This window comes from Parasteatoda tepidariorum, chromosome 1 (assembly GCF_043381705.1).
Source record: "Parasteatoda tepidariorum isolate YZ-2023 chromosome 1, CAS_Ptep_4.0, whole genome shotgun sequence".
NCBI classification, from domain to species: Eukaryota; Metazoa; Arthropoda; class Arachnida; order Araneae; family Theridiidae; genus Parasteatoda; species Parasteatoda tepidariorum.
Window position 1 is genome coordinate 19,351,622 of NC_092204.1, and position 13,746 is coordinate 19,365,367.

General features: G+C 28.6%; 1 protein-coding gene across 2 annotated transcripts in view; it reads right to left on the reverse strand.

Annotated features, from left to right (window-relative positions):
• The window catches only part of LOC107436825 (uncharacterized), a 217,196-nt gene that overhangs the window by 156,495 nt on the left and 46,955 nt on the right, over positions 1-13,746 (reverse strand). The window contains exons 1-2 of one of the 2 annotated variants that reach the window (XM_043039221.2): positions 9,051-9,075; positions 4,346-4,475 (exon numbers count right to left, since the gene is read on the reverse strand). In XM_043039221.2, the coding sequence (XP_042895155.1) occupies positions 4,346-4,475; positions 9,051-9,060 (140 nt within the window). In that variant the 5' untranslated portion in view covers positions 9,061-9,075. Of the gene's footprint in view, positions 1-4,345; positions 4,476-9,050; positions 9,076-13,746 lie in introns of those variants that run through there. The other variant, XM_043039220.2, reaches the window with a different exon arrangement.

Below are 13,746 nucleotides of genomic sequence, written 5' to 3' on the forward strand. Positions count from 1 at the left end.
CCGGATTTTGATGACCTGAAAAATCTCAATTAATGCCCTTAAAAAGTGCAAAAAAATGCCCTGATAAACTGCAAAAAAATGCCCTTAAAAGTGCAAAAAATGCCCTTAAAATGCGAAAATAGCGCTAAAAATGCCTTATGACATGACTTAAATAGTAAAAATATTGAACTAAAACAATGTTTTACTCTTTAAAATTATTATGAGTCGTTTCAAAAATATAAAGCAATGCAATACTTGTTCTACGTTCATTAAAGTTTGAAAAATATGTTTTATATCCTAAAATAGCAAAAAAAAAAGGAAAATATATTGACTCCAAAACATTTTCATTTTGTATAGAAACTTAAATGAATATAACAACTTCCATCTCATAATATTACTAAATATCAGAATTACAGTGGATTATTAAATTTTTTTTTAATATTTTGAAATGTAAACGAGCGTCTCTTGTCTGAAAGCAAATTTTTATACCAGGAGAAGCTTCTTTCAACGTCTACTGATGTTATTGGTGCGTACTTGAAAAGGACGGTCACACTTACTGACAATTCTTCTTCAATTTGAAAAGATGCTGCTTCACCTTTTAATATCTTAGAGATTTTCTTCATTGTTTGGAAGCCAGTGTAATAATAAAAAATTATAAAAAATAATAAAAATTAGAAAAAAAATTTTAAAAAAATTAAAAAATGCTTTAAAATGCAAAATACGCCCCAAAATTTGAAGAAAATGCCCTATAAATCTCAAAAAATGCTCTAAAGGACAAAAAATGTCCAAAAATGCAAAAAAATGCAAATGTCATCAAAATCCGGGCCTTAGTTATGAATAACAGATGAAAACTCACAACTGTCATAAATATAGCATATTATTCGTAAAAAAGCTTCATTTGATATTACGACGGATCCTTCGAAAAACAGCCTTTATAAAATAATATAGTATGCTTGGATCATTTAAAATCTTTTAGAAGGTAGAAAAATCTTTTTCGAATGCTAATGAAGTATATTGTTCAGGTGTTACTGAAGTACATAAGAACAATCATGTTATATTAATCGTACAAGAGGCTAAATAATTTTTTTTTTACTAATATTATCATTCAGATAATTATATACCTGCCGAATTATCGTTCTTAACTCCGGATGAAAAAAGGTAAATAATCAATAAATTGGTATTGATCAACGCTACATAAACAGAAAGACATATACCTGCAAAATTAATGAAATTAAAATAAATCTACTTAGAAATATTGTTATTATTTGCAGTCCTTTCCGGTGACTTATTAAATTGTGTTATTAGATTATGCAAAACACGTTTTTAAAAGAATGTTCCATAAAAATAAAGATCAAATGTATTCAGTATCATTCGGCATGATGCTGTTGCCAACTTATGATAGTGAAAACTTTTAATCAAGCAACTTGTTCCGCGAAGGGTTAATGCCATTTCCTTGTAAGAGCTTTATTAAACTGCCTTCCTTACGTATTAAAAGTTCTTTTTTCCAATTATTTTATTGCTAGTTTTAGTTTAGAATAATCATAAACGATTCATAGTACTTAAAAACATGAATATAGAGAAAAATGAAGTTTTCAATTGATTGAATAAAATTTTAGATATCAGTTTCAAATTCTTTTTTGCAGTGAGAAGAACAATAACACCACAATTACAATGTCACATATGATTTGTTAAAGATATTAAAATCCTCAATTAGTTTAAAATGATCAATTTTTTTTTAAAATTATGTATTAAGGATGTTTTTAAGTAAGTAAAGAATGTTTTTAAGTAAGTAAAGGATGTTTTTAAGTAAGTTAATGATGTTTTCTAGTAATAGTGAAGTTACAAAAATGAGTGAGAACTTTAAGTGCTCTTTTACTATTAATGAAAAGAAAGGAGCATGTCTTTAAAAATTTATGGGATATGAGCGTGGGTATTTCGGTAGGTAGCAGTGAGGTAGCGTGGGTATTTCGATCCTGATAGGTTGTTGAAACGTGGCATTTATTTATGTTAGCAGCTGTTCTTTTCATTCTATTTCGAGTAAGTCAAGCTCGGAAAGCATCGATTCTTTTAAGTAACACATTCTATATTCTTTCACAAAAATTCTTTCACTATACTTTTTTTACTTAAGACATAGACAGGCACGACGCCATGTAGAACATAAACAAACTAATTATGCATCGAAGTTTCCGGGTACACAAAACAAAAATTCATCACTGTTACAATAAAATACCTAACAAATAACAAATTTAAGTTAAGTAAAAGTAGTAGATGAGGAAGAATTATATTTCAACAAATTCGATGTGAGATACAGCACTATATTTAATTAACTTCACGATAATTAACCCAATTATGTGGAGAAACTTAGCTAAACTTTAAGACGCCATTTTGATTATAAACGATCAGCTGACGTCATAGGTTAAATGTGTGGATATCGGTGATCTTTGGATGAAATAGTAAATGATCAGAAAAATAAAAACATTTCTCAGTTTTAAAATCTCGTTTACCCTTAATTGTTCTCGTTTTTTGTTTAAAAATATCTTCCTCTTCTCATCAATCAAAATAACTACGGAATGATTATTAAAAACTTTAGCAAATAGAACATTCGCTGCCCGTGAGAATTTCAAGGATTATTCTTTAAATATTTTTTCAAAACCGTGCGTAAGCTCTAAAAATGTTCAAGAAAAAGTTATAACAAATTAGACAAAAAAACTTCTAAGAAAAAAAAAATTAATGTTTTGAAAAAACTGACACCAAAAATGAATTGTAAAATCTTTAGAAAGCGCTTTCGTAGTTCTAAATTAAATAATGATAAATAAATTTATCCATAAGATTTTGAAACTAACGGGAGGTATTTTTCAAACTCCACTTTAGGGAAGTGTTTATTTTGAATTTTTATCACAATTATAAACAAATAAATTATTATTTCCAAAAAGAATAATTAGCCAATGCCATCTGCAGGCAAAATGTAAAATTAAAGAATAGTACTTTCTCAAGTTAATATAGCTAGATTAATAAAAAAAACTATTATAATTGTCATGCCAAAAATTCTAATTATTCTAACAAATTCATACAAATGTCTTTCGATTCCATTTTATCCGCAGGGCCCACAGTGGTCTGTCAAAAAAGTGATTAGCTAATAAATATTTTTTTACTTTAACAACCACTTAAGTTTTTCATCCTGAAGAAGTTATATTTCTAACTATTATGGAATTATTACTGAACTATTACTTAATTATAAATGAGATTTCGCAAATTTACGTTAGCTTCGCAAATTACGTTTCCCCGAAGTTTCGTTTTTACCGTATAAAATTACTCTCTTTAAAATAATGTATAAATTACGCTAAAATTTAAAATTTTTCTTCTTATTATTAAATAAAATAATAAAAAAATATTAAATGTTATTTTTGTGTGGAATTTAAATAAACGAATTTATATAACTGTCCGTAAAATATTTTCAATTCTCTTAAAAAGTCTCGAGATTCGACGAAATCCGCTGAAAATAAGATTAACCTAGAGGTTTAAGCACTTGACCGCTCCCCTGACCGAACTATTACAGTAGAATCATGTTTCCCAGATAGCGGTTCCACTATATATTTTAAGGGTCAGAAATCAGAATTCGCCAGGAAAATATTGGTATGTTTATTCAGAGAAAGTACGTCTAAGTGTCTTGTTTCGTAACTTAAAATATCGTCTTCACCAACTAATTAATATATTTGAGGTCACAATTTCGAACCATTAAGATTGAGTCCTAGTACGAGAAAATCCGATCACTAAATCAAAAGTTACTCAAGGTGATACTCTTTTTTATGCGCACTGTACATCGAAATTAAACGACAGTGGNCTGGGGGTGAGGGCTCGTTACACAAGGTGATACTCTTTTTTATGCGCACTGTACATTAAAATTAAACGACAGCGGCATAAATATATTTTAATTATTTTTTTTAGAAATCAGACTATTTTTATCATTTAAAGAAAAATGTGAAATACAACAAATAATTTCGGCGTCCAGAATATTAAAAGAAAAAGAAAATGGCAAATCCCAACTGACCTCTAATTTTGATCTAAAAGCGTGACGTAAAACATAGGATAGTTTTTCAAATTTTGAAAATGAAATAAGTGGGGATTTTAGCACATCCTTATTTATTTAACACTTCAGCGTAGGAAATATAGATGGCAGTAATTACTATAATGTATTTATCTCAACATTTTGAGTCAGTTGATATTCCAGTGCCTCAATTAGCATGCATAAATACTTAGTGCAAAAAGGTTAAACATGTTAATTCCACAAAATCACGAACTTTCAAAGTTGATAAAGTAGAGAGATGGGGACATAAATCAATGAAATAGGGTGCAAATGACATCTTACTTGATGTGAATAAGAGGTACACTAGAAAATCTTGTTCTTCTTAAATTAATGGCGGGAAAAGGTGAAGAAGGTCTCGAACTGCCTCCTTGTTCGGAACTATCATTGCCCTTGCCTGGTGTAGATGCAGCTGCTAAAATAAGAAAAAGAAAAGAAGATGAGTAAAACAGAAACTGCGTAGTTAGAGAATACGAAATAAAAATACCTTCGAATAAAAATATTTATAAATTACGAAACTATAATGAAGCAATATTATTGCTGAAATAAATAAAAATTCCTTTAGAAAAATGTCTATAACTATGTCGTAGTCTATGCTCTTTAAAATAACTATAATAAAAAGTCAATCTGAATTTAGAGCATCAAATGTTCTTATTATTGATTTTATTTGACATTTAACGCTATTTATTGAATTAATAACACCTACCTAGTTTACCAGTATATTTAAAGCGGAAAATAAATAACAATTTAAGGTAAACTTAATTTGTTTGATTTTGTGTGTGTGTTCCCACTTAAAAACCTCCCAGCACGATTAATAGGTTTCATACATATGTTTAAGTTGTTTGTTAGGGGTGATGGACAAAATCATTCCAAATTAAATTTATAAAATTCATAATAAAATGTTAAATTAAAAAATTAATTACTACTCTAACTATTCAAATAAATTGTTTCGATAAATCGGAAAATGTTAACAGGTTTGGTTATAAAAAATAATATACGAGTTTATTACAATTAAATCGTATTTTTTAAATATTCAGCCTTTCTAAAACAACAAATTTCGATTGAAAAGTTTAGTCAGACAAGACATTAGCAAGTTTAACCTTAGACATTATATTGTTTTTTCTTGTCTTGATATTAGAGCTGGGCACCTGGGCCGCAAAGCGGCGCCTATCCAATATATCTAAAAATTTAGAAAAGAATTTAAAGTAATAACATTTTGAATTTAGCAGTCGTTGCGGTAGTTAATAAAGGTAGACAATATATGAAGTGAGACTCCTTATTTCGTAATTGTTTAAAGAATAGTGGTTGCTAAGAAACCGTGAGCGTTTAGTTTAAAACAACTAGTTTTATATTTCTAGTATTTTGTAGCATTTGTGTTGGGATATTTCCGTTTTGTGATTTGCTATGCCAACTGCAATCGCCAAGGAGCCAAATGGATTTTAAACTTGATAATTCTTTTGAAAAAAATATGCAGGAAATTCAACCACTGAAATACAATATATAAAAAAAATGAAAACTAAACCGAAACGAAAATAAAATATGTTTGCTGAAAATGGAGTAAAAAATTTGCCTTATCTCAAAACAGTTCATGAATATGTATGACTTCAGCGGAAGTTTAATTTACATAAAGAGAAGAAGAAACAAAACATATCTGATTCGTATCTCAAGTTGTCTGGAATCATAAATATAGTATCGCCAGATGTCCCACGAAACTCGCAATAAAAAGAGTAAAAAAAGAATAAACTATAATTTAGTTTGCTACCGGAAACTGGAAAATATGAGACATGTAGGTACAAACGATTTGCAATCTACTGTTTTTAACTATTAATATTATATATTCAGTTCACGAACGACGTAGGATTCCACTTTTTGCGGGGGACGAAATTAAAATGCACATTTATAATAGTTATCTAAATTTCGCATGTATGAAAAAAAAACATTCTTAGATCAGCAAAACATCCACTGAGTGATTAATTATTTTTATCCCCTTGTTTTTATCTTTGGTGAATTTAAATCAATGATGATTCATGAAAATTTTCTTTCTTTGTCTAAAATATTGAGGGAGGTTTTTATTTTAATTTATAACCGGTGTTGAAAAACAGAAACAATTTTGAATTCACGACTATTAATATTCAACTCGTAGCCTGGTAATTTGGAACCCAATCCAGAAGACAATGGAACCGAGGAGAGGGGAGAGAGTTCTAATTATTGGGGTGGGACATACACCCACCGTGTTCCTTGTAAGCAACACCCATTATACAAGCTATTAAATTTTTCCACAAATGCAATCTAACTTGTGAAATGCTAAAATGAGTTACAATTTTAATTATCATTCCAGAAGTTATTTTTCGCTATAGGAAATCCGAAGGATTTTTGAAATTTAAAGTTTAATGAACTATGACTGTTTCGTTTAATTTAATAACAAATGCTTTAATTTAATAAGTTAGTTTAATTTAATAAGAAATGCAATACTACTTTTTTAAAATAGCATTTTTTATGGGTAGGTTCAAATTAAATTCACAGTAAGTAGAATGTATGATAGCATATTTTATTTGCGGAACTTTAATTACTATACACGATTTCTTTGAAAATTATTAACGCACATTTCTTACGGAATTCCATAATGTTGCTCATGCTATGAAAATAAATCATATTGCTTTAAAAATTTATAATTAAAAAAATTGAAAATATATAGCAGTTGTAAATACACAAGTGGGCGACCTTTGTGCTAAAATATAAACTAAGGCAAACAACGTTAAAGAGCACAAAAATATTTATAAAATACAGACAGCTGTTTCGGATGCTCAAAGGGCAACCTTCATTAATGCTTCATCAGTGCAACAACCTGTTGCACTGATGAAGGTTGCCCTTTGCGCATCCGAAACAGCTGTCTGTATTTTATAAATATTTTTGTGCTCTTTAACGTTGTTTGCCTTAGTTTATATAGCAGTTGTGTTATGAGAAATAGTGGGGTTTTTTTTAAAAATTTATTATTAGGTTTTAATAACTAACTGAAAATGTGCAAGGAATACCTAGCCAAAAACCACCTACCTACACATTTAAAAAATGCTGTTGTCTGAAAGGCATTAATTTAAATTAAGATTAACATAAAGATGGTAATTGTTCCGCTTTTTGTGATAAATATATTAATGGTGGCAAATTTTGTGTTTTAATATTTAATTCTTGGTTCAATGTGATTTGTTTTCCCACAACCGCGTATTATAATGGAAAACAACTTTTTCCCCTCTTGCGTGAGATTATTGAACGCATCTTGGATATAATTTTGCGTCTCTGATTTCAAATCTGCAATCGATATCTCTCTAAAATCTAGTTTTTATGCGATTTAATAATAAACCAGGATCTTTTTAAAGTCACCGGATTAAATACTATGTGTCCTCGCTTCTCTGCTACGTAGGGAGTTGTAGGAAAATGGCGAAAATGCATTTATGCGATATGTTAAGGACAAGTTTTTTTTGTCTTAATTGCTATTTTCAAAGGAGCAGACAAGTGTATATAAATTTATACGATTTAAACTTGTACTTTCAGGCAAAAAATAAACTATAAATTTTATTTTTTAAAAAATCAGTAGTTTTGGAAACAACATCTGAAATCCCTATACTCGAATTAGGTAAGATCAAGTTTTTGCATAATGTAACAAAAAATTTGTTCCTCAGTTTATTAAAAGATTAACGCAAATCCCACATACTTCTAGCAGGGCTTGTCCTTAAAAAATTAAAATGTTGTAATAGTATTTTAATAAAAAAGTTAAAAATATTTTTTTTTACCTTCCTATTTAATGTGAAAAATTAAAAAAGAGTTTGTTAGTCGATATGTTTATGTGTAAAAATTACGCGTAGTGGTGCACACGAATTTATTAAAATACATTTTTTTCTGGCTTCTTAAGGACATTACAAACTTTGTTCTAGTTACTTCGTAATGAGACTTCTAATTATTTTCGGAATTAATCAAAATTCTTCAAAATTTCGAGCATAATTTTCGACCACTTACATCTTTATGTATACATTTATATATATGTATAAAATTTTTAAAGAGGAGAAGAAAAATTGTTAATACACAAAATATTTTAAAAATAAATATTCAAAAATTTAAAAAAAATTAAACAATAAAAAGCTGCAAAACAAAATAAGGAGAAGATAAAATATAATAGTGAGAGTAACTGTATTGGTATATTTTGATTTGATTATATTAATTTAATCTAAGAAAGCACTTTGCGTGTATACTAGTGTGAGCTGACTACGAGAATATATCTTTCCTTGTTTTGTTTTCCGGTTTTTTCATTCTTTTTTAAATTTTTAAATATTTTCAAAAATTATTTTACTTAATATTAATTTTTCTTCTTCTCTTTAAATATGCATACATACATTTATAACTATTTCTTGGTCGAGAAAATGACTGTTATATTTGTCTTGGTAATAATGGACATATTATTTTTACCGAAAACAAGTTAGAAAGAAAATGTTTTTGCCATCAGTTTTTTTCTTTTTCCTGGCTTACAAACGGTCTTGTAGACAAACTAAATGATTTTTGATTTTTGTTTAAATCTATTTTTACGTTTAAACGTAGAATCTTGTACGTGTTGAAATATTTTAATTCCCTAACAACCAATTCGTATGCTTATAACGAAAAAAAATTGCAGAGGCCGCAAACTTTACAATTTACTAGCATTGTTTTTTTTTTTCTTTTGCTTTTTTAAGAAAAATACTAATAACAATTTCAGATTAAAAAATTTGAATAAAATTATTTTAACAACAACGACATAAATAATAAAACGAAAATTTGAAAAAAAAAATGAATTTGCTTTTGTTGCAGACAAAGATAAAGAAATTGGTAGTTATTTAACTGGTTCTTTTTTTTTAACTCTTCTTTTTTTTCCTACCAATATAAAAAATCGTTTGAAAAAGACGTAAAAGATAGTAGCTACGTAATTTTGTTAAGACTTCAACATATTCAAGAAAAAAATAACACTTACAGGTCGGCATTCTTCGGTTATAACATCTCAGATATAATCACAAATATAACATCAAAACGAGAAAATATAGGTTCTAAGTGAAACTTGGTTTGTTCGTAAACCATAAAGAGAATGAGGAAAACAGTTGTGTAAAATATGAAAGAGAGAGAGACCGAAACTGAACTTCCCTCTAAAGAGAAGTAATTGTAGGGTTAAAAAGCTAGAATGAAGTACAGTAGATGAATCACTTCCTGGTCTAGTGTCAGTTTTAAATGAATGAACTTTCTCGGCTAATATTCCAGAGAGAGAAACCCCTTCAATAAATTTCATAGCGCTGATCATGTGTGAAAAAGAGGCAAAAAATAGATTCTTTTTAGAGTAAACTTGAAAATAACCACTCGCCATTTGCCACGTGGCGAGTCAACAAAACAAAATGGCGACTTAAATTAATAGAACATTTTTTCCATGTTTTTTTTTTATAAAAACAAACATTTTATGATAAAAGTACACCAATGCAAAAACTCGAGAAAACAGAATTTTCCTTAAAATGTCCGATGTCTCTGTCCAAAATTTTGATCCTTTAGAATCCATCAATTTGTGATGGTAAGATGGTAGAATCCATCAATTTGTGATGGTAAGGTGACTTCTTCAACAATTCACATATAACATATATCTAAATAGTAATTTTATATATTAAATGAGTTTTGCCTCCCCAAATATGTATTTTTTCAAATAAAATTCTTTAATCCTTTCTAAAGCCGTGGTAAGTATACTTACTACCAATTTTTAAAGTCCATGTTGATTTTTCTACCATTTTCAATTTAGGTTTCCATTTGTTAATAACTTCAGCTTTCTTGTAGAGCGTTTGAATAAAATTGGCAACCTTTTTTTAATATAAGAAAACGTATAAAAGTTATAAAATACATGATTTCTTCTGAAGTTCCTAGCATTTATAAAATTTATTTTATGAATAAAGAAAAATAAAAGTCAATAAGTTCCTAATAGGTCGTGGTAAATCTAACTACCACCAAAAAAAGTGGCATTAAAATTTAAATTAATTTTTTATAAGCTAAATGAGTTTTTCTTTTTTTATATCAATTACTATTCTTATATGAATTTCAATTCCAAAAACTATTTTAATTTACCTTTACTAGAAATAAATGGCCCACTAAAGGGTTAAAGTCTGCATGTCAAACTAAATTTTGTCATATATTTATAATATTTTTATTGCTGAATTATTTTTTTATAGATTATTTCTACTTTGATTTTTTTAAATATATAAATTAAATCGAGTAAAAAAAGTGGATATGAAATGAAAAGGGTCTATGGATATCGATCACCGATTTATTAGGTTTGAAGAAAAAGTGGCCAATAAGTTATTAGAGTCTACCGGCCACTGCCTACTAACTGAAAATTTAAATTTTCGGGTTTATTTGAGAGAGATGAACGTCTATTTTTAAATGGTAATAATGAGATTAAAAAATAACACTGATAAACCGGCTACAGATATCTGGCATGATGTTTACCTTTTCTAATGTAGTTTGTTATGCTGATTTCAAATTTAAAAACCGTTTTGCTCTATCACGTCAGGCTTTTGAGATAATATCAAAAAGTAATTCTCATGGAACACCATTTAATTTTCACAGAATACTATTTAACGCTTATTAATTTTAATAGAATACTGTTTGAATCTTATTGATTTTAATAGAATAGTGTTCAAATTTATTTATTTTCTAGGAAAACTGTTTAATTTTTTTTAACTCTACGACATAAATTCTTATAATTGTTAAAGTGAAATTTTTTCCTGGCTCGTTTCGGTGCTTTTTTCCCAACACTCTTTTTTCCGTTTATGATTTGCTACAGTAATGGAAGTTCAAGATGTGCACAGCATTGATTACAACAGATACTGAAAATACACCTTAGATTAAAGATGTATTTTTAGTGTGCAAGGATTTTAGGTGTGTTGTATTTTAAACTAGATATTTCTATACAGTGCAGGGTTATTCATAATTCCCTCCGGGGTTTCGAAGCGTTATAGTAAAAAAACGAAGACGAATATGGCAAAAAAGAACGTATGAAATTATTCCGAAAGTAATCAAGTTTTAATTTAAGCAGTTGCCGGTAGATGGCAGTAACATGTACCACCGAAGCCAGTTGTAGTAAAGAAAAATGGCGTTTACTGGCGAAGGGAATTATGAATAACCCTGTATATAGGTGACTGTATGTGTGACTGCTTTCTTATCTAATGATACGTTCACAAGTACTCAATGTAACAGTAAATGGTTCTTTTGAAATATAAATCGTTGAAAAATTATATCTAAACAGCAGTAAGTGACTGGGATAAATGGTTTGCATAGTTTGAATCAGCACATTTTAATTGTCTTAGAAAATGTATTGAATATTAAGAAACCCGAAACTTTTTAAAATTTGTTTATCAGTGTAATCTTTCCCCTTTTATGCATAGATTCGAAATGCATGGCCCACGCTAAAGATTTCAAATTAAATTAGCAAGTAAAAGTAAGTACATTAGAAAGTAAATTAGCCTATATCAAAAACATTCGCCAATTTTCGAAAGTCTTCGCCAAATGCAAATCTTAACAATTTCCTATATTAAGTTTTTTTCCTCGGAGAAAACTATTTTAAGGTAGTTTGTTTCAGGCTTATATTATTTAGACCTAATTCTAATTGGTTGTTTTGCGGTGCATCTACCAAAAACTACTGTAATCGAGTAAAAGATATCTACTGATTAGTTTCGAAAAATTCATTTTGACAAAATTTTGAGGATCGAATTAAATATATATTTTTCTTCCCAGGGAAAAAATCCTTCGTCAATGCTTTCGCTAAAACACAATTTTATTCGCCAAATTTACGATTTTATTGCATTTGGCGAGATGGCGATTGCTTAGCGCCTCCCAAGATATGTAACATCAAATTCTTGGTTAACAAAGCATAAAAAAGTGTTCAAAGTAAAACTAGCCACAAACAAGAATGGAAGAAGGCCGGGATAGCCTGTTTGGTAGGTCACTGGGCCCATGTCCAAGAGTTCGTGGGTTCGATCCCCGCCGGCCGAAGACTCCACGAGTAGTAAATGGTGTATGGTGCACGTTTAATTTGTCGAGTCACAAAGCCCTCCATGTTCCCATAACAAATCAATACCTCTGGGGGTACTGATCCAGGAGTTTCCTTGTCTTCTAAATTGGGTTCAAAAGTATAAGGCTACGGAGCTGAACATTAGAAGTCGTAACCCCATAAAATTGGGTCGGCTGTTCAACGACGGTTATAAAATAAAATAAAACAAATATGGAAGATGTTTAAAAATAACGAAAATTCATATCATTAAATTCAGTTTATCAAGTCAATCATGGCTACATTAACACCACTATCAATGTTATATTAAAATCGAAAATCTAATTTTTAATAACAGACTGAAATAAATAAGCAAACAAAAGTCACTAGTTTTAATCACTTTTGATAAAAAAAAAAAAAGGTGATGGATTGTTTTCATTGGTAACCATTTTTAAAATTTTTTTTCACTCGTAATGACGTACACTTCCTGCACATCAGGGTCAAAAACAAAATCGAACATTAGATGACCTGTAACAGGATTGATTTTATTTTCATACAAATTTTAACTTAATTGGTATTAATTTTTTAAAAACGGATAGAACTTTCAGCTGTACTTTATTTCCAATAAATTACTAAACGCTCTTTTAAAACGCTATTTTAAACGCTATTTTAACGCTATTTTAAAACACGCTTGGAGTAGCATTTGGTTGTTTAAATTGAATAGATATTATTTTATTAGGCCATCTATCTTTGACCTGTTGAATTAATGTTTCAATATAATAAATAAAAATAAAATAAATAGACAAAACTAAACAATGTGAATTAAACACAATGGACTAAAGATGAATTTTCCTTTTTTGTGCTTTTTTCACGTTTACTTTTGTGGCATTTTTAGTGCTTTATTACGTTGTTCAGCTTTATACATATGTGACACAAAATATCCTCTATGTTGATTTGGATGAAATAAATGATAAACCAGTTTTTATCTTTTTGAGGAAAAAGAACTATAAAATTTATCCGAACTTTGAAAATTTTAATGTGATTAAAAAATTCGTGATCAGGTCAAAAATTCAAACTAATGATCATAAATTCAAACTAAGGTCATAATGTTTATACCTCAAAGTACCTAACTCAAACTGCTATTATAAAATACACTTAAGTAGCAGTTAAATGTTTAAATTGGAACAGATATTTTACTATGCCAGCTACTTCTTAGGTTTTTAATTAATTTTCCAGACATTAAACTAGATTGAAATAGATAAATAAAGCAAAACAATGTAAATAAAATACAATGACACAAAAATGGAATTTCCATTCTGTGCTTTTTCACATTTATTTTTGTGGTATTTTTAGTACTTTATTCATGTTGTTTAGCTTTATCCATACTTGGCACAAATCGTACTCTATATTCATTTGGGTGAAATAAATGATCAAACAGTTTTTATCTTTCTTAGAAAAAAAAATTATAAAAATTTGTCAGAACTATGAAAATTTTAATCTGACTAAAAAATTCATGATCAGGTCATAAACTCAAACTAAACTATTGCATGTTTTTATCTCAAAGTATTTAACTCAAACTGCTATTATAAAATACACTTAAATTGCAGTTAAATACTTAAATTGGACAGATATTTTACTATGCCAGCTACTT